Raw genomic sequence first — 21,461 nt, forward strand, 5'->3', positions numbered from 1 at the left:
GTGCTTGCCTTACAAGCACAAGGTCCTGGGTTCGATCCCCAGCACCGCAAAAAAAAGTACTCAAGCTCAGTAGGCCCCTTCCTACCTCAGGACCTTTGCATTTGCTGGGCCTCTGCCTAGGTCACTGCCCCCAGCCGCTCCTTCTCTTCCTCCAGTTTCTGCTCACCTTTCAGAAACCCAGCAAGACCACACGGAGGCCCGGAACCTCCGAGAGTTTGCTCCCCTCCCCTCACCGCCTGCTCTGCTCTGTCTGTCCCACCTCGAGGTTCTCTCTGTGATCATGTTCCGCTGTTTACTGTCTCCCCCAGCAGGAAGTAACTTCCGAAGGCAGGGGCTTTGTCCATGCTGCTTACTGCTATCTCCCTCCTCTATGTGAGAGATGCTCAGTAATATCTGCTGAATTAATGAGCGGACGGGGTTTATGATGAACGAGGACTCAGAGGCTCGGAGAGCTGACTGCCGGCAGTCGGTGGCGAGACCCCAGTTCCAGACTCTGTACTCCCAGGTCCCTCCTCCTGCCACCTTTTTGGCCACTGATGCCTGGGCTTTCCTGCTGGAAGTCCATCTCTGACAAGAGGTCATGTGGTCTCTAGAGGGTCTCCTGGGCCGAGGCAGGGCCCCGGGGTGAGCAGGGCCACCTTCGGCTCCAGGGCCTTGCGTAAGACAGCCAGGCAGCGGCTCCGGCCGCCGGCTCAGCACTCGCTCCCAGGGGCCTTGGCAACAGGAAAAAACAGGCTGGAAGGGTTGTGGCAAGGACCCAGTGCTCCTGCCTGGGGCTTCCCTCACCGGCTTCCTGGAGGAGGCAGGGCAGGAGGGCTGAGGACGCACACAGGGGCGTCCGGGTGGCAACTTGGGACGTGCGGGACTGGGAAGGGGCTCCTGGCTCAGCCCACTCTCTTGGGCTTGTCCCTTCCCTTCCCTGAGCCTCAGACTCATCTGTGGCTGGTGATAAAGGAGACCTAGACCACAGGCGTCCCGTCTGTCCTAGCGGCCCGGTCACTCTGGAGAGGATGAGGGGAAAGTGCGGAGACAGGTAGGGTTTGGGCCCCCTCCCCCAAATACTCATTTCCGTCCAGACCAATCCATCCTTCCCTGTTTTATTTTCTGACCTTCTACATGGTAGGTCTGCTCAGTCCCCGGGGAGCCGTGAGCCATGAGCAAGCCACCTCACCTTCTATGCCTCTGTTTCCTCGCCTGTAAAATGGGCACCATGGCTTAGAACACAGCATCCTCCACAGTGGCTCCTGCATCTGGGGCTTCGACCAACCAGACGGAAAATACTCAGAAAAAACTGCACCTGTGCTGAGCCCCTCCTTCCTTGATCTCCTTCCCCACGCGACATGCAGCCCAACCACAGTTCACACGGTGTCCACTGGGGATCAGGCCTTAAAGCACCCAGAGATGGTTCAGAGATGGTGTGCCTGGGATAAGCCATTCCTCCTAAGGGACTCGCGCGGCCTCAGGGGGTGGTATCTACAGGGAGGGGTTCCTAGAACCAATCCCCAGTGACACCCAGGGACAACTGTAAAAAATATCCACCTGACAGGGTTGTTGTGAAGATCAAACTAAAACGTGGGCTGACACGCCAGTGCGCAGGAAATGCTCTGGGTTGGCTAGGATTTTTTTTTTTTTTTGGTGGTCCTGGGGAGGCAACCCAGGGCCTCGTGGGTGCTAGGCAAGTGCTCTGCCACCAAGTCACGCCAGGCCCTTGCTTATTATTATCATTTTCATTGGAATAAAGCTTCTCTGCTTAGTCAATCTGAAAGCTATGGTGCCTTAAAAGTTCCTCGGGCTGACGTCTGAGCATCCCAAAACCTTGAAACGTCAAGGTTCTAAAATTCTAGGCTGTGACTCCCACCAGCCAAAGGACCCCGGCTAGAGCTGGGGACGTGCTGGGCGGCAGAGCGCTTGCCTGGCATGCACACGGCCCTGGTCTTGAGCCCCAGCACTGCCAAGGGGTAAAAAAAGAGGCTGGCTAAAGGAGGAAGTGACCAAGTCAGAATGACAGGGAGCCAGAGGAGCCAGACTGCAGGACAGCGCCAGCAAAGGTTCTTATCAACGTCATTACTCAGCTTCACCCTCCTCCGCCCGTTCCAGAAAGATTCCAGGCAGCTCACAGGATGCACACACAGGAGCAGAGATTAACTAAATGCAGGCAAGAGTCCCCCGGGAGCCGACTGGGCGGAGAGCAGGTGTTCACGAAGCCCGGGGACCTGGGAGAGGGACAGCTCCATAGGCTGGGAGCTTTCCAGCGGCCAGTGGGAAGAAGGAAACCTAACCTGTCCTCAGATGCCATGTTCCTTTGCTTAGAAGCACACAGCTGCTCCAAGGGAAACCGGGCCTGTCCCGGGGCGAGGCTGGCCTGGCCCTCCTCTGCCGGGCTAGTGAGGCTGAGGCCAGGGGCAGAGACAGTGCTCAAGGCTCCGACCCTGGGAGGCTGGAGTCCAGGGAGAGCCTGCCGCCTCACCCCAGCATCCTCGGCCTGGGCGGGATTACCCATGTCTTCCCAAGCCGAAACACAACCAGTGCCCAAAATAGCCAGAGCAGGGGCCGGTGCCAGGAGGCCCCAGGCAGGGCGGGCGAGGCCTGTCCACGGGAGGGCCCAGTGGCCAATGCACACACACCCAGTGCACAGAGGGGCACCGTCTCGGGCACTCGGCCCTCCCTGGAGTCCCCACCCCCAGCTCTGCTGGGCGCACGTTGCTCACGCAGGGCAGATCCCGCTGCCCCTCTGCCTTCAGGCAGGCCAGCCTCCTGCAGGAGCCAGAGGAAAAGACTTCACAGAACCTCCCCAACAGGGGAAGGGCCGAGACCCACGCTCCCCGCTAGGCCACCCTCCCGCAGGGCCTGCTGTGGCTCCCTCAGCCCCAGGCCAGGACAATAGGGGCTATTCTGGGCGCGTGGGTATTTAAAGCTCTGGCTGGGCCTGGTCCCTGGGGAACAGGAGGCCTTGCCCTCTGCGAGACCTTCCTGAAATTGTGGCCCCGCAGACTGTGGCGGCTGCATCCCCGGCTGCTCCCAGCCTCTCAGGCAGGCCCTGCAGGATTCGGCACAGTGGCCCCTCCTCCAGGAAGCCCGCAGGCCCTCCCCGGGTCCAGCAGCATCCTCAAACCCTCAGGAGAGCTGGCTACTGGTCCCCACGCCGGCACCGGTCTCGCCTGGGTCCCAGGGTCCTCATCCGCAGCAGCGCGTGTGGAGCACCCCAGGGTGCCAGGCGCGTCCGAGGCGTCCGCGGTGGAGAGGTGGCTGCCCCTCGCGCTACGTGGGCACGAGACGCATTCTGTCTTTTGTCACTTCTCTTTTTTCCAGCACCTGGCACACAGTTGGTGCCAAATAAATATTTACTGACCGATTTAAGCACTTATGCAATGTGTCCGGAACCCCCGTGGAAACGCCCAGAGCTCCGGGCACTCAGTGGCTGACTCTCTAATGATAATGCTGCCCGCTGTCCCTATGAGCACCAGGGACACGTCAAACCTCTTGCCGCATGTCGATCATCTCACTGAACCCGCCCAACACGCCCAACAGGCAGGTACCGTTATCATCTCACGAGCCAGAAAACGGAAGTTCCGTTCCACATGAGGAGCTTGCTGGAGGGTCCTAAACTACCCAAAGCTCAAGGCGGGAGTCAGACTCAGGAACCCAGAAGCTTCCATCATCCTGTATCAAACCTTGAAGAAAACCAGGGCTAACACTGAGCTGGGAGCCAGGAGCCTGAGTTTAGCTGGGCGACTCTAAGCAAGTCACTTGACCTCTCTGAATCGGTTTTCTCTTTTGTAAAAACATGGCATTCATTCCGGGTCCTTCAGATCTTTAACAGGATCAAAGGAGCTAAAGGATGTGACCACGTCCCCCCCAAGAGCCCCAACTCCTCGCCAAGGGCAGAGGCCGGGAAGGATGGTGGGAAGAAGCGCAGGGAGGAGGGTACCCAGAGCCAGCTCTGGAATGAAGCTCCACAGCTGCTGACAAAGCTGGTGACAGATCTGGGCCTGGCCCAAGCAGGGGGAGAGGGGCAGCTGCAAGTCCCTCTGGCCCTTCTCAGGCACCCTGCCCTGCAGACGGCTGCTGGGGCCTCGGGGCTAAGGGCCCCCAGCGGGCAGGGGCAGGGGTGTGGGGTGCTGGCTGGATCCTCTCCACCCTCCTGCTGCCACCACCCAAGCACTCGAGCCCCAGGACGCAGCCTTGCGCCTATGCCACAGCCCTTCACCCAGTTCCCTGCGAGCCTGGGCAGGGCGGAGGGCTGGCGCGGAGGTCTCGCTAGAGCGGGACCTCGGGGACAGCAGCAGGAGGGGAGGGACGGCAGGGCTGAGGTCCCAGGAGAGCCTGTGGCTGTGACCCTGCCTGCCCGGCCACTCTCAGCTCCCAGGGCTCGGGCCGTGGGCTCCCTCCTCGGAACTCTCTGACACCCATATGTTCCGAAGCAGAACTCCGGAGTCCCCAAGCCCAGGGGCTCTGGGCTGCTTCCTGGTGTCAGGCAGCCTGGGAGATGTAGTTTGGATGTCGAAGTTCTCACACTTCTGGCGCTCGTTCCTTCTTTTTGGGGGAAGACTACTATCTGTTAGTGAATTGAAGTCATCCTGGGAAGCATGTGTTGGCCATATGCCAGTCCAACGGCGTGAAGCTGGGCAGCTTCTAGCTGTGTAGACTTGGGCAAGTCACTGGACCTCGCTGAGCCTCTATTTTCCTCGATAGGGATAAAATGAGCAAGGCTGCTTGCTATGGAGACTGAACAGAAGACCTACGGGCGTGCTGCCTGGTACTTAGTAGGGCCAAGTGTCACCTCTTCCCCTCCTTCCTCTCCCCGGCTCATCACCAAGACAGTGAGCTCGCCGGAACCCCCGGGGAAAACGATTCCTGCTCTGCCCCGTCCCTGGCTCGGTAAGGTGCCCGTGGAAGCGTCCATCGCACTCCGAGATCCTGGCTCCTGGGCTGCAAGAGGCAACCTGCACCAGCAGGCTCCCCATCAGAAGGGGAAAGAGGCCCAGAGAGGGGATCAAGGGCGCCAAGGGAGACCAGCCAGAGGTGGAGGGCCTGGGTTCAAATCCTGCCTCTGGCTGGCATGTAGCTCAGCGGTAAGGCGCTCGCCTGGCGTGCGGGAAAGTCCTGCCTCTCACACTGCTGTCTGCCGGCGGCTTTCCGCTTGAGCTCCGTCCCTGCCTCCACTCCCATGGTGACAGGATGAGGCATCCCATGCGCTGAATGTTCAGAACGCCGTGAGGACGTGGCGGCTGCCCCAAGAAGACAGGAAGCGGAGACCTCAGCAAGTCAGTGGAGAAGGCGGGTCACCTCCTTCCCTCCTTGGGACAGGCACTCTCCAGGCCGGGAGGAGAGGGCTCTGGGAGGGCGGCCGGAGTCCAGGCCTTTGCCGGGGCTACTCAGGGCCTGAGACCCCATCTCAGGCTCTGGGATGGACGGGTGGCCCACCAGCCTGTCCTCCAACCCCAGACAGACAGGTGCAGCCTGGCAGGGGGCAGCAAGAGCTGGCGAGTGGCAGGTGCCCGTCCTTGGCAGGGAGAACACCACATGCCAGGGACTCGGGTTACCGGAAATGGTAAATCTCCCTGCTGCCCGTCACCTCGGACCAGGAATGTCTGCTGCTCCAGGGAACATACTGTTCACCTGCCCCAGACAGCCCGGGACAGCCAGGGACCTGGGACTACCCTCTGCTGCCCATCCTGCCCTGGGGGCCACTGGTGGGCCCTGGGTCTCCAGGTCCAGGGCCCCTGCGATTCTGGGGCAGCAAGGGACCAACCACAGAAGAGAAGTCTGGGGGCCAGGAGGCTGAGGGCCACCTTGAAATCTGACCCTGGGCCCTGCCACGTGCACACCAGCTTGGTGGAGGCTCTGCCCTTGTAAGCCCACCGTGGGAGGCAGCACTGGACCAGCCAGGGGCAGCCTGGCTCTGTCATGGCCCACGCGTGGCGCTGGGGCCCCTGCAGCTCCTCCCAGCCCCCATCTCTGCTCAGAGGTAACAACAGGCCCTGACGGGACACCGTGTCACTAAGCAGCCTCTGGCAAGGAGAAGGGGGACAGCAGGGTCCTCGCATTCGTGTCTGAGCCAGGTGACCCTCAATCAAGCACCAAGATGCACTTGTCACTGGTGAATGTAGAAAAGGAGACGCCCAGTTGGAGAGGGGCGCTGCCCGGGTGGGTGGGCGAGGGATGGAGGTGTCTAGAGGCACGAAGGAAGGGGGACAGGTCTGGCGTGTGTGGAGGAGGCCACTCCAGCACTCAGGCACGGGGACAGCAGCTGTGAAAGGCATCCCCACTGCCCCGAGAGCTGGGCGTCAGCAGCCTGGTCCCTGGTGAGACAGGCTTGCCCGAGGCCACGACCAGGCCTGTGCGGGGCCAGGACCCAACACTGCTCCACTGCCAAGTGTCCAGGGACCACTGTCCTCGGAGCTCCCCCGGGGAGGGCTGAAGGGGAGAAAAGCCGAGTGTCCAGGGACCACTGTCCTCGGAGCTCCCTCGGGAGGGCTGAAGGGGAGAGAAGCACACAGGCTCAAGACCAGTTCTCATTCCTCCACGGCTGGCCAGTGACCATTCTTGCTGGGCCTGGATGTGCTCACCCCTCCTGGACCAGAGTCCTGTTCCATCTGCCAGGCAGGGGTGAGGCCAAAAGAAGGGGAGAGAAGACTTGGTGCTAGACAGAGACCTGGGCTCCTCTGGCATCTTAGTTGAGAAGCTCCTCCTCAGCCAGGCAGGAACGCCGGGTGCAGATCCTACCCACCTGAACCGCCCAGGGCGGCCCACCCTCTTCCCCGAGTCTGCACCTGCCTGTGTCTTCCTGGGCCTTGTCCCCACTCAGTACCCACGGCTCGGCCAAAGCCAGGGTAGCCGTGTCACACTTGGGGTTCAGCTGGCAGATGTGCCCCTCCACCCCAGGACTGGGTCCAGGAACAGATCCCTATGACCCAGCAGGCAGAGGCCCACGAGCAGCCTTTGTTACCAGGATGCCAGAGCGGGCCAGCCCTCGCGGGCACCCAGCCAGCCCCTGAGGATCAGCCAAGTGCAAACAGCACGCTTGGCGCCCAGATACAGGCGCGTTGGAGCGGGCAGGCTGCCCGCTGCCCCGTCACAACAAACCATCATCTCTGCCCTGCCCGGGGGCCCCGGCAGCCGGCACCCCTGCTGGAGCTGGGAGCTGGGGACGCCAGGGAGGCCTCTCTCCCTCCCGACCAGGAACAGGCAGTGGGACTCTTGGAGGCTGGACAGGGACAGTGCACGTGCAGCAGTGGGGCAGGGAGACATGCAGGGAAGGGTGGGAGAGGAAGGGGGACTGGAGGGAGCCAGGCCATGGATATGTTGACATTTGTGGGTGACATCAGGCAGGGGAGACTGAGAGAACTCCCAGGCAGCCGTGCAGAAGGCAGGTGGGCAGAGCTGTCTGCCTCCATTGAGGCCCAGGAGACTCCAGCTGGACGGAGACCAGTAAGAAGGCACTGCTGGGGGGCACATGGCCCTTGACACACGACAGCACTGCCCAACAGAACTTTCTGCCGAGACAGAAACGTTCGTCTCTGCGCTGCATAAAAAGAAGCCATTAGCCATGTGACCACTGAGGACTTACAATGTGAGGAGCGAATTTTAATTTAAAAATATTTTATTTAATCTTATTTCATTACACTCCATATTTAAACAGTCCCCTGTGACCAGCAGCTGCTATTCTGGACCATGTCGGTTATGCCATCCCTGATCCTCAGGCCCGGCCTGCAGGTGTGGCTGTCTCCAGCGACACAGGAGGAGGCAGGCCAGACCGAGGCCACAGGCAGTTCAGCCAAAGAGGCCGCTGGCACCGCCTGGCCCCCGAACTGCACTCCCCACCCGGGTCATTGTCAACGCTGGAAAAGAATAACGGAAACGGTACGTGTGTGGTGATAAGGCCGCCCCGTTAATCAAGACATCAAGCCTCTTTGCTTTTGGCTGAAGTCCGTCCGCTACCGCAGTTATCACATGCTGACCAGAGGCCCTGATGGCCATTCATAAAGGTCTTGGACTTCTTTTCTGTCACAAACAACGGACAGAATGATGACGGAATCATCCCAGCTGGCTGGGAAGCCAAGTTGTTGCCAACCCTGGCGATCTTCAGGGGCAAGGATGCCGGGCTGGGCCCACCGCACCCTGTCACCCGGACCCCAGGCAGGCCTGAGACTCGGACAACACCTGCGCAGGGGACGTGGGGCTCATCGGCCGCCTCTGGGCCTTCACGCACGCCGTTCCCTCCTCTGGACACTGTTCCTCCACTCCTGCTCAGTCTACTCCCCCTCCCGCACGGCCACCTCCTGAGACCCCCACCAAGACACCTTCCACAGGCTGGTGGCCTTAATTCCCACCACAGAGCACTAGAGGTTCAGTCCCAAACACAGTCACGCAGGTCGATGTCTCTCCTCTCCCACAGGAACCAAAGTTCCTTGGGGACCATCTCCAGGTGGCTTCTAGTCACCTTTTTAATATCTACATCTCCCCTTGAGATGCTTCCCGACGCCCAGCAGCTCATGGATCATAAGCAAGCAGTTACTAAATTAAACTGAATCATAATCCTGGCTTACGAGTTTGGGGACTCAGTTTCTAATGGCTCCACTCGAGACCCCCAGGATCCCAGTAGGCAGGTCCCTCCCTGCCGCGGATCTCCGTTTGCACCTCTGTGGAAGAGGGACAATGAAAGCACCTGCCTTCTGGGGACATTGTTGGTTCTTACTGTACTTATTTAACAGACACGTAGCAGATCCTAAGTGACCTTCCTGACAGCCCACAAGACAGGCAGCACTGCGACCATATCACCATCCGAGTTGATGGAGGACGTCACGACTAACCAGATAAGAGAGAGGCTGGGAGTCAGCAGCTCAGGACGGTGTGCGGGCTTGTGCGAGGTACCGGATCTATTGTAGCGGGTTATGGTCTCCCTGTGTCAAGGGCCTGCAGACCCGGGGCAAAGTCAGGGCACTTCCCGGGCGGGACACATAGTAGCTATTTCTCAAATATGTGCTGCTACATCAACTCAGTTCCAGGTTCACCAGCCACCTGAGCCAGGCCAGGGACACTGCTCCTCCTCCTACCCCGCAGGCCCCCACAGCAGAGGACCCCTCTCCTCGCCCGTCACCCTCGGGCAGGGAAGTAGGATGACTCTGGGCCGGGGTGACTGTCCAGCTCTGCTGGGCCTGAGAATGGAGGAGGGGGCCGATGGAGCCGCTAGTGCAGCCGGTACCTGCCAGGGCCTGCGACACCCCATAGCTGGGAACCCCTGCCCGGCGGGAGGAGGGGGAGGGGAAGCGTGTGACCACCCTCACAGGGTCGGGAGGATGAGCGGGATGCCTCGGCCCAGGGGTGACTTCCAGGACGAAATGAGACGGCAGAGGCCGCAACCCGCTGGGAACCCGCTGGCACTCAGCTTGGGAGCCCCCAGGTGAGGCTCGGGCCGCTGGTCCTTGGGCCACCTGGAGTTCTGGCTGCACCCGCCACGCTGTGGCTTCTGAGGCTTCTGTGGTTTCGCCGTAAGGATCCCCTCAAGGGGACAGGAACAGCCTTTAGCGGCCACTGCAGTGAGGTCCGGGGGCCTGTCCCAAGCCCAGAAGACCAGCAAGGGGCAGAAGCCAAGGCTGCTGTCCACTCATCCCATGCCTCACGCCACCCCCAAGTGCCCCCCAGCTGGAGCAGCAGCCACCGAGAACTGGGGACACAGACCAGCCCTGCCTGGGCCAGGCGCCCCACCAAGACAGCCAGAAAGCAGCTGGGCCCCCCCACTGCCCAGCAGCGGGTCCAGAGCCTTCTCTCCATCGCCTTATAAAGCGCCGAGCTGCTCTTCTCCAAGTTGCAGCTCACTCTAGGGGACCGAAGGGCCGGCCTATCCTGCTGCCGCCCGCCCGCCCACCGGCCCGGGCTTCACACATTCCTCTGGAGCGACATTACCTAATTTAACCATTGCCCGCTCTCCGGGGCTCTGGAAATAGCAGCCGCCGGGGAGAAATGCCCTAATGCTGCCGAAATAAACAGTCCTCCCCGCCCTGGCCCGGCCAGCCTCGGACCGACCGGGAGGAACCAGCCCCGAGGCCCAGGGACAGTGGTGGGGCTGGGGCGAGACCCTTCCAGCGGCTCGCATGTCCTCCTCACGCACCTCCCTGGGCTCTGCCCCCAAATCCTCCAGCTCAGGCCCCTGGGCCACTGTAGCCCTGCTTACCCAAGACTAGATTCAGCTTTCGTTTTCTCCCAGGAGCTAAAAGTGTAACAGTAATGTAATAATTGCTGTCACTCTCCAGGTATTAATTATGGGCTAAATACTTCCTCCGTGAGCTGGCACCCGCCAGGTGGGGATTAGCCTCCCCTGCTCTCTGATAAGGAAACAGGTGCTCAGGAGGGCAGAGTGACTTGCCCAAGGTCACACAGCCCAGAAGGGCAGAGTTGGGGTGGGAAGCTAAGCCCCGCAGCCCCAAAGCCCTAACCGTGACACGACCTTCCCCCTGGGGCTCACAGAGGGAACCAGCCTGGAGAGGTGACAGCCGGGGGACCTGGGGCTGGAGGGGGCCTGCCACCCGGCATGCTGGTCTAGAGACAGCTCACAGGCTGAGGCCAACCACAGGGCCCTATTCTTACCTCACCTTGATCCCGGGGCCCTGTGTCAGTCCCCAGGGCCCCAGGAGAAGTTGCCTGTCAATCTGTGACCCCAGCCCCGCTGCCCCAGCCCATGTGCTGCACGGCAGGGCCGCCACTAAAGTCAGGGAACACCCAGGCTGCTTTCCCCAGGCTGCTGTAACACCTGGGTGCAACCAGAGGTTAGGAGCCAGCCAGAGCCCAGGGTAATCATTAGCCAGGGCGGAGCCAGGGTAGACAGCAGCCCCGGGGCCAGCTCCTCCCCACCCTGTGCAGTCTGGGGCCACTCTCCGGCCACACAGCTGGGCTGGGGAGCTAGAGAGGGAGGACTGTCGCCCAGGAGGGCCAGCTGCCCTAGCAGGAACCTGGAGGGCATTATTGTGCGGCCCTCCTCTCCAACCTCCTGGCTGCAATGAAGATCTCGTGGAGAAGGGCCGAGCTTGAGGCCTTCAGGAGCAGGGGGACGGCAAACAAAACTGAGGTCCCTAAGCTGCCAAGGATAGGTACCAGGGGCAGTCTCCAAGAAAGAACAAGAAAATCACAAAGTAATAGTTCCCGTTATTTGTAAAATGCCTCTTCTGGCTATAGTGTATTTATGTGATCTCGACTCTTCGCCAAAAGTCATTCCTACTTGATAGATGAAGCTCAGAGAGGTTAACCCACCAGACGAAGGTCACACAGCACTAAGTGATAGAGCTATAATAGGACTCAGCACTGTGCTTCCTTGCCATGACACTGCAAAGCACAACCTGTAGAATAAACGGATGCGGGCTAAAGTCACAAAAAGGAGACTGTATGAAGCCTTTCCGTTCCCTAGCCAGAATCCTGGTTTTTCTTCAACCAAAAACGTCCTGGGCTCAGAAACCCTGGTGGGGAGAGGACTGGGCAGGGACCTGAGGGGGTGTGTTAGAGAGGGTGTCCCCCACAGTCTTTGATGCCATCACAAGGTGGCTCCTGGGGCTGCTAGCACCTGTCAGGGCAGAAGTAGGCCTTCTGGGAGACCCAGGGGCAGCCGGGGAGGCGGAGCCCTCGGAGAGCTTCCGGAGGAAGGCGGGGCCTGGGGCTCCCTCCCCAGGGGGCGCCCCCCCCCCTCCACCCAGAGAATTCCCCTCACTGCTCAGGTGAAACCGAGGTGAGGCCCAGGCAGGCTGAGCGCTTTGATCTTATCACACATTCCTGCCCCAGCCAGCAGTCCCTTCCCCTCTCCCCTGCCCCCACCAGCCAGGTGGGAACCAGGCCACTTAACACTTTCCTTTCCTGGCCTCAAGGCAAATCCAGGCTGCAGGTGACCTGCACTCGCAGCCCTCACTGTGTCCCTCCCTTCCTCTCCTATCCTGGGGGTCTTGTCCTCTGCCCTAGCAGCCCCCAGCCCCTCTCTTCCCACCAGCTCACTGCCAGGAAAAGAGGGGAGCGGACTATGCAGGGATCAGAATAATAAACTGGAGCTCCAGCCTCTGCTCCATCCCTGCCCCACCTCTCACCACCTGAGCTCCCTCAGCCCTGGTTGGTGTGTGGAGCCCACCCCCAGCGGGCAGGGCGCTGGCGCCCCGTGAATGTTTGCTGAATGAGTGAGTGAGTGAGTGAGTGAAGGGTCCCATTTCCCATCTGGGGGAGACTGAGGCCAAGGAAGACCACGCATTGCCCTGGATCATCCGAGTCTGAGAACCTGTGGCTCATGGTGTGGAGCTCACTGGCTAAAGGGACAGTGGCAAAGCCCCTGGCTGCTCGCTCAGCACCGCGGGGCAGAGAGGGGGACCCCACATGGGCAGATCACTGAAGGAGACACATGCGAGGTCAAAGCAGGCTTCGAAGAGGTCTGTGGGCACAGGCTCATCTGTCCCAGGTCTTGGCACTGGTGGGCCAGAGGCATCAGTAGAGTGTGTGGCCCGGGGTTACGGTATAGCCTCAAGGGGGCTGTGCCAGGCCCCACAGAACGGACCACCACCAACTCCGGGGAACTTGAAGTTCCTTTCCTCTGATGAGGCCAAAAGAACAAGAAATGGCCCGTTTTTTGAGTAGGAAAATCAAGGCCCAGGAAAGAGGGCTGGTAGCTGACTGGTGTCTGTCCAAGCGGAGGCCCAGGCCTTGACCTCTTGCCTCCTGGGCTGCCAGGTCCAGGGTGGGGGAGCTGGATGGATGTCACCTCAGCTATCTTGGGGACTTCCTCTCATTCTTTCCCCAGCTTAACGACTCCAGCAGCAGGGGAGAGCCTCCCCGCTGTACAGCCCTGGCTCCGGGGGAGGTGGGGGGGACTTCCTCCCTGGCCAGCGAGTCCTCCTGGGCCCTGGGCCGTAGGCCTGCTTCCTCCAGAAAGCCTCTCCAGACACCTCACGCCCAGCGGATGGGGGGCTCTCCGCCTTCCCTGCCGGTCTGCCTGCCTGGACTGAGTCCTGCTGGGCGCCTCTCCCGCCTGACCCACGGCCTCTGCAGCACAGGGACCTGCCTCATTGCTCAGCTCTGGGACCTGAGGCAGTCGCTGCTCTCTGAGCCATGTCTCACCTGGAACTGGAGTGTGGTCCCAGCCACCAAGGTGACTGATAAACAAATAAAACAGACGCCACCAGTCAGCACGGAGAGGTCCTCGGCGAACAAGCAAATAAATGAAGGGACAGAGAGAGAGATGGACACATCGCCCACCTCTCACTGCACAGGCTGTTCAAGGGACAGCTTGGGACTTGTGCATGGATTCTTCAGATCCCAGCTGGGCGTGTGCCTGAGCCTTGTATGTTGCCCAAGGCCCCAGGACTGAGTGGGGCCCCGGCTGGCTCCAAGCAGGCCCCAGGCAGCAAAAAACCCCTGCGCTCCCGACAGGACACAACCCAAGGGCCTCGAGGGCTTGGGACTGACCCAGACGGACCAGCTCCTGGGGGTCTCAGTCCCAGGAGAGCCCAGCCCATCTCCCTGAGTTCAGACCGAAGCCGGGGTGCAAAAAGCACCCCGGTCTGAGAGGCATGAGCTGGCAAAGCCTGGGTGGAGGGTGGGGGTCTGCTGGGACCCTTTGCCAAGGGCGGCCCAAGTTCACCTCCTCCGACAGCCTGTCCTCCTAGACGCCCCCTCTAGAACCAACAGCCAAACTCCTGGGAGAAAGAACAACTCTGGAGTTGGACAGTGGGCTCCCCTCCCGGGAGGGCCACAGCCCCGATGGATGACAGGCTAGCCATCGTCCCTCTTGGTGCCTCAGTATCCCTCTCTGCAAAACGGGGTGATAACATGAACCTCGGAGCATGGCTGTGAAGACCGAGATGACACTCAGGGGGAGGAGCCCCGAGCCAGGCTGGCCCGAGAGAGGAGGCAGTTTCAATGAAGAGAAGGCACCAGCGCTCACTGATCATGGCCCACGACCCGGGTGACTGAGGTCACCGGGGAGGAGACCTTGCGTGTCCCAGGGCAGAGGGGACTGTCCTGTCCTCAGGAAACTCCCAGGTCCCTCTTCCTCCCACACCCCCCAAGGGTCACCGGAAGACAAAAGGCAAGACAGGGAGAAGAGCTGTCCAAGTGACAGAGGCCACCGAGGCCGGGATTTATGAGGCCGGGATTTGGATCCATCCAGCCCGTGAGCCATCCAAGAAGAGGCATGATCCCAGTTCCCAACTATGTGAAAACTGGAGCCACCAAACAAGGAGAGGGTGAGTCAGCTGGGCCGGGGGAGGCTGGGCCGGGAGTGGGGGCGGGAGCGCAGGGGGGGGCAGGGGCCCGAGGTGGGCTGGGAAGGGGCCAGAGGCAGCTGGGAATTCCCAGCCCCACCCCAGGAGAAGCATCTGTGGGGTCACCCGAGGCCACCCTGAAGTCCTCCCCTTGCCCAGCCCAGCTGCCTCCCCTTCCCACCGACTGGGGCTGGACGAAGATGGAGAACCATTGCCAAGGGTTAAAGACGAGGCACCTGGATGCGCCGTGATGGCCGGAGCCCCAGGCACAGAGCGGTGGCAAGGCTGCCTGGCCCTCGGTGGCCTGTCCCCCGGGGCCTGCAGTTTCTGAGAGCCACACAGCCCACCAACCCTGGCAAAGGAGGACCAGCTTCCAGCTTGCCCAGAGGTCCCTGCCGCCTCCAGCGAGGGCTGAGGGAGGGCAGGGCTGAGCGGCCCCACGGTGCCCCCTCCACTGCGCCCCTCGAGTGGCAGGAACATCCTTTCTGCACCCAGGGGAGCCACTTGGCCATGCCCCCGCTGCTCAGGGCCCACCAACTGCACACATCTGGAGGGGACAGTACGCCTGCAGGCTCCGGCCTTTCCCAGGCCACACCCTGGGGTGTGCCCCCCTCCGTCCCCCTCCAGGAAGGAGCCATCAGGGTGGAGGGGTGGACTCTGTCCTGCAGCTGTGGCCTCAGTGGGGGAAGGGGGCAGTGACAGAGAGAGGCAGTTGTATCCGGGACTCTGAGCCTGTGAAAGGGAGGCAGGAGGAGGGTGCGATCCCTTCACGTGGCCATTCATTCACAAGGCCGGGGCAGGGCTGGGTCCACAGGGAAGGAAGGTGTGCCTGCCGGCTCTGGAAACCCTGAGTCAAGCAGCAGGCTGGCCCTGCCCTCCACAGGAGCAAGACCAGCACAGCAGCCCCCGGCGACGGCACACCTACCACATTCCAGGCGTATCCAAGAAATAGGTACTGGGACACCTATTTCACAACTGCTCGGAGGCTCAGAAAGGTAAAGCGACTTGCTCAAAGTCACACAGCCAGCCAGGACAGAGCCAAGGACTGAAGGCGCCCCTTTCCCTCCACTGCCATGCTCGGGGAAGTGCCTTCAAGTCCAGCGAGGACATAGAAGAGTGAAAGAGGGCAGAGGGGACATCTCAGTTCGCCCACATCCCCGGGCCAGAAGGCAGCAGCAGCTGGGAAGGCGCTTCCCTGAGCCCAGGGCAGAGGAACCCCCTCCCCACTCTCCGCCAGGAGCAGCTGAACTCCTGGAGGTCACTGACCTCCTCACTGGACAATTGGTCATCACTGCTTAGCACTGGGCAAATGACAATTCACAGAACCACCCTGCCCTCAGGGAGCTTCCCACTAAACGCGCAAATACGTAAGCCAGGGCCACCCACCCAGCTTGACCTGCCTTCAGAACACACTCAGGGGTCCTCACCCCACCCCCACCTCCAGGGCTCGGCCGCAAGCCCCAGCCATCTCCGGCCTGGCTCAGGGCCTCCTTGCCTTTGCCCCTGACCCTCCACACAGCAACCAGAGAGAATGAACACCAGAGGCCTCAACAACATCTCATCTCACTGGGAGGCAAATCCCTGGTCCTTCCCCAGGCCCGGCTGTGCCAATCTCCCCTGTGGACATTGTATGCTCCCCCCTCTCATACTGTCCACGTCAAAGAGGCCTCCCTGCTTCTCCACAAAAGCCAAGCACGCTCCCACCCCAGGGCCTTTGCACTGGCTGTTCACTTTGCCTGGAATGCCCTTTCCTAAATACCCTGGGCTCCCACCCTCACCTCCTTCAGATCTCTACTGGGGCTTTTCCTGACCCTCCCACCCCACCCCACCTCCTTCCAAGCACTTATGGCCACCTGGCTACTGTCTGTCTTCTTGCCCTAGCCACAATGACGGGGACTCTGACTCTGGTTCCCTGCCATAAACTCAACGTCTAGAACAGGGTCAGATGCATAGAAGATTCTCCACAAATGCTTGTTAAGTGAATTCTAAGCCTAACACACTCCTACAGGGGACCATGCTTACAGGACATCTCATTACATACGTCGCTGGTGCCTGCATTCAGCCCGCACGGCAAGTGGGGTGCCAGACACCCCCCAAAACCAGAGACCAGGTGCCCTCCTCCGCGCCCCAGTGAAATGCTCTGGTAGGGAGCTGAGAGCTGGTCCCAAGGACACCTGGGAAGGCCGCGGACACCCAGGGATGCCGAGGACCCCGCGGCCCTGGCACAGGAGCCACGTGCTGGGGGTAGAATTCTGGTGTGGCTGCGACTTGAAGGCCCTGCTGTCCCAGGCCTCAAAGGGCCACCTTGTTCTCGGGGCTTTCATGACGGTGGCCCTGCACAGCCACCTCCGGAGGCCCAAGCCACACCCCTCTCAAGGCGGCTATTGACATGGCCCCCGACGCCAACCGGCCGGGCAGCGGGGCTGGCGGCTCCCCGCGAAGCGAGTTCCACACATACTTCTGGGTTTCCGTCAGCCTGCTCTGGGCACGGGGCAGCCAGCCCCAGCCAGGCCCTGGGAGGAGGAGGGGGTGGCAGGGCCAAAGGGACCAAGGCTGGGCCCGGGCAGCCTTCCAGAGGGCCAGGACCCTCGGGAAGCTGCTGGGGAGCTGGGACACTGCCCCCTCCCCTACCAGCAGGACGCCCCAAGGCTGGCACTGAACTGGGGAGGGGGCCACAGGCCAGTGGCCCCACAGGTCCAGCCTCGCCACCGCTCCACATCCCGGGCAGCCCCTCCCGCTCTCCCTCCTGAGACTCACCCAAAGCCAGGCAGTCCCGAAGCCTCAAGGTCCACCCAGACCCTCCTGCACCCAGGAAGCAGCTGGGGAACCAGCCAGGGCTCCCAGCCGAGTCCCCTGAGGGTGGCTTCCCGCCGGCAGCAGGAGGGGGCAAAGGTCCCCGCATCCCGCATGACCAGCCCGCTGAGGCCTGAAAGCCCCGGGACTGACTCGACGTTCCTCAGTATCTGGTGAGGAAATTAACCAGAGACCTCCAGTGACCACCCAGAGTCCCGCTTGCACCTCCCGCCACCACAGACAGCCCCAGAAGGCCCATGGACACGGGGGCACAGCCCTCCCAAGCCACCGTCTTGGCCATTCCTTTTCTGAACTAGCCCTTGTGCTACCTGGGGCCAGAGTTCCTGGTTGTATCAATATCAGTGACCAGTTTTAGCCCCATCTCCTGACTGTGGCTACCAGCCGATGGGGACAGCAGGCAGGGGCCAGAGAACTTCACCCGCCGCCTGAACTTGACTCCTGCCAGCTACGGAGGCACATGCACGCAATTCCAGCTAGGCGGGGAGGCTGAGGCAGGAGAACGGCAAGTTCAAGGCCAGCCTTGGCAACTTAGCAAGACCCCATCTCAAAATAGAAAGGGCTGGAGCTCAGTGGTAGGATTCGCCCCGGAGCGAACTCCCAATACTGTAAAAAGAAAAATATATTTCCCGGCGTGTGTGCTGCACAAGTCACCGGCACCTTCTCTAACCTCTGTGCCTCCCCTTCCTCTGCAGAGAGACTGGGGACCACACTAGTAGCTGTGGTTTCCGACGCTGGACAAGTATGTTTACTGAGCACCTACTACCTGTCAGGTGCTAAAGATGCGATGGTGAATGAAAACAGGTAAGGCCCTGCGGACAGAGGAGACAAGAAGTGAACAAGTGTGTGTCGATACAGGAGAAAAACAGAGGAGTAGGGCGGGGAGGTAGCTCAGTGGCAGAGCACACAATTAGCATGTGGGTTTGCTCCCTGGTACCAAAAAAAAGAAAAAGTATTGAATAGAGTAGCCGGAACCTGAAGGAAGCGGGCAGGTCATGAGGATTCAGGGACAGCGGTTCCAGGCAGAGGAACGGCAGATGCAAAGGCACTGAGGTAGGAGTGTGCTTAGCATGTTCAAGAAACAAGGACTGGTGCAGCTGGCCAGAGCAAGAGGGGGACGCTGGCCAGTGTGGGATCCAAGACAGAGAGGCCAGACCTCTCTCCCAGGCCTTGTGGGCTGGATGAAGTCAGGGGCTTGGATCTGATTCTCGGCAACGAGAAGGTGGGAAGCAGGGGGTGACAGAGGTAATAGGATTCGCCCACAAACTTAGCGTCCGATAGACAGAAGTGAGAACCGTCCACAGCTCTTGTCCTCATCTGGCCTGGGGCCCCAAGACCCCCACCCTGTCTCTGTGTTCACAAGTCTTCCAAGCCTGAACCCAGTCACCTTCTGCCACCCTCCTTCACCATCTCGCAGGCAGGGCCCCAGGCCCACAGATCTCAACTTGCCTGAGCTCAGCCTGAGAACAGGCCTGGGCCCAGCCAGGCGGGGCCAGAGCTCCTCAGACAGGGCGCTCAGCCGGAGAGCTGAGGGTGGGGGTCATCTCTGCAGTGGACCTGCAGCCCTCCCTCCGGAATCCCCTGGGGCCCTTTCCTATCCAGTCCTTATGCAAGTCTGGAGCAAGGGTCGGGCGTGGGGGGACAGGCCAGCCAGCTGTGTGGAGGTCCTGCCAGGAAGGGGAGGCTCCCCCACCCCCACCCGCTTCAGCCAGCCGCCTCCCTGCAAGGAAATCCAGCTGAGGCAGGAAGCAGGTATCTCAGTTCACTTCCCTCCTCAGCCTGGAAAACACCCCATCACCACGGAGCCCCCAAGTCTCCTGTCTCCTGCAGGGCTGGCCCCAAGAAAGGAAGGCCAAGGCCCTCAAAGGAAGAAGAGGGTCGGGAGGCAGGGCAGGCCCTGAGCCGCCCAGGCCCAGCCCCCACCCCAGCACCCTCTCCACTCCTCAGAACCGAAATTACTCCCACACGTAATCACAGACCACCTCTCCTGCGGTCCTGGCTCCCCGCAGCCCAGCTTGCCCTGCTGTGTCCTGCCCTCCCCGCTCGCTCCTGCCTTGTGACTGCAAACCCAAGGGCAGACGAGATCTAGGGCAGCGGGCGAGAAGAAGCCCAAGGCTTGCTGGGACACCTGGCGAGGAACCTGCTCTCATTGAAGACCCCAGCAGACTTCTCACTCCCATTTTACAGATGTGAAGACTAAGGCTCAGAGAGCGAGGATCTCGCTGCAGATCACGCAGCTAGCCAACAACAGGGCTGGGGTCCGAACCTGGCCTGAGACCCCTGAGGCCAACCTCCTTCCAGCCCCACCATCAGCCTGGGTGGGACAGTGAAGACCTCTACGTGCTGCTGCGGAGGCCTCACAACACCAGGCCCCATAACTCCTGCCTGTTTCCAGGTCCCAATTATGGCCCACAGACAGGGAGGCACAGACAGGGCCCATCCTGGCTCACTCACCCAGCCCCCTACCACGTGCCTGTGCGAGGACACAGTAGGTGCCTGGCGAATATCTGCCCTGTGAATGAACCCCTGTGCTCCCAGTGACTGTCATGGCACATTGCTCAATGAAGATCTGTTGAATGAACAAGTGAATGAGACGATCGATGGGCTGCCCGGGATTTCTGTGGAATTCCTCAGGCGCACAGCAAACAGCTCCACCCACCATTCCTGCCATTACAACCCATGCATGGAGGAGCCCCTCGCAGGGGCAGAGCTGGGGGAAGGTCCGGAAGGGCTGTGGGCTGGGAGGACCCCGCGGGTCTCGACGGGTGCCCTGCAAGGTAAAGGCAGTGCTGGGAGCTGCAAGTCCAGGTCAACCAGGCAGCACCCGCTGGATGGGGAAAGCCAGAGGAGAGGTGCTGGGCAGGTGGGCAGAAGCGGTGCAAGGTAAGGTCTGGGAAGGGGGTTAACAAGTGACTCAGGAGGGCAGAGGTGAGGGAGCCCACACGGCAAGGACAGGGAATCAGTCACTGGGCAAACACTGGCCGGCTTGGAAAAGTCACTCTCTTGGCTCTGAGAACAGGGGGCAGGGATAGGGACTGTCTAGGAGCACCTCAGAGAGGGTGGGGGTGGCTTTGTGGCTCACCACAGCAGGCCCAGATGCGCCCCCACCCACATCTGCCACCAGCTCCCTGCCACTGACCCCGCCCAGCCCTCCTTGAGTTCACTCAGGTCCTCAGGCCTCTCCTGGCCAAGTGCCTTCTAGGCCTCAGGATTCCTGACTGAACCTGAGGATTTTCTGTTCCTCCATGGGGACCCATCCTAGCCTACAGCAGGGGCTGGGCTGTCCGGGCAGGCCACCCTGGACCTTGGGTACCTGGGAAGGGGCAAGCGAGGAAACTCAGATGCAGTGGGGACCTGCCCCCAACAGGCCCTGCTCCAGGCAGCCAAAGCCATTCCACCCCTGTGGACAACCACCCTGCGGTTACACATTTTGAGGCCAGGCATTTTGCTTTCTTTATCCAAGCAGGGCTGGCCTCAGAGAGGTTAACAGCTCACTTGAGGTCACACAGTTACTCAGTGAAGGGCAGGGATTGAGCCAGCTCCTTATGGAGTCAGCCTTAGAACTCCAGGGTCCCGGGTTCCACACAAGCCTTAGATTTGTTCCAAAAGTTCTTTACTTGTGCCTGCCTGGTTACAAGCTTCCCACGGGGACAGGCAGCGTGGTAAAGTTTCAGCAAGGACTGACAGGGTCCCCATCACCAAGCGTCCCTCTGCCAAGTTGGCGCAGAAAGGGGCACCCTCATCCTGCCAAGTTCCCACCCCGCTGGAAGTTTCTTCTCCTGGTCCCCAGGAATGGCAGGCCGGGCCATGCCCAGCGTGACTCTGAACCTCGGCAACGTGGCCGCGCAACCCAGGACTTCCACGCGGGCCGACCCCGCCCCCGGCCCCACGCGGGGTCCCCCGGGCAGCCCCACGCCGCGGGAAGGCGCCGATCCCTGGCGGCCCGGAGTCCAAGGCGGGCGCTGCGGTCCCGGGCCGGGGTCCCGGCCGCGCAGCCCCGAGCGCCCCGCCAAGTTGGCCCCCGCCCCGCACACTCACCGCAAGCAGCCGCCCGTGCAGCAGCAGCGCCAGCAGCAGCACGCCCGCCGCCCGCCGCCCCATGGCCCGGCCTCGCTCGCTGGCTCGCTCGGCGCCGCCCGCAGCCGCCGCTCGCTGTCCTGCGAGTGCTCGGGACAGCGCGCCCGCTCCCGCCGTCCCGCCCCGCCCTTCGCCCCGCCTCCGGCCGGTCGCCCCGCCCCCGAGGCGCCAGGCCCCGCCCCCGACAGGCCCCGCCCCCGGCCGCGGGCTGGGCTCGCCCGAGCGGGCCGCGCAGCCGGCTGGGCCTTTGTCTGCGCCCCCAGCCGCCCGCGGCCCCGCCGGCTCCCGGCCAAACGCGGCCTGGAGTGTGGGATGGGACCGCGCCGGGGCCTCCGCCGACCGCCC

General features: G+C 61.6%; 1 protein-coding gene across 1 annotated transcript in view; it reads right to left on the reverse strand.

The window, feature by feature from the left end:
• HSPG2 (heparan sulfate proteoglycan 2) overlaps positions 1 to 21,212 on the reverse strand; it is an 87,146-nt gene extending 65,934 nt beyond the window's left edge. The window contains 1 exon segment of the mRNA XM_079128484.1: positions 21,078 to 21,212. Within this exon segment, the coding sequence (XP_078984610.1) occupies positions 21,078 to 21,140 (63 nt within the window). The 5' untranslated portion in view covers positions 21,141 to 21,212.
• Between the last annotated feature and the right edge of the window lie 249 nt (positions 21,213 to 21,461).

This window comes from Sciurus vulgaris (assembly GCF_902686455.1).
Source record: "Sciurus vulgaris genome assembly, chromosome: 1".
Classification (NCBI taxonomy): Eukaryota; Metazoa; Chordata; class Mammalia; order Rodentia; family Sciuridae; genus Sciurus; species Sciurus vulgaris.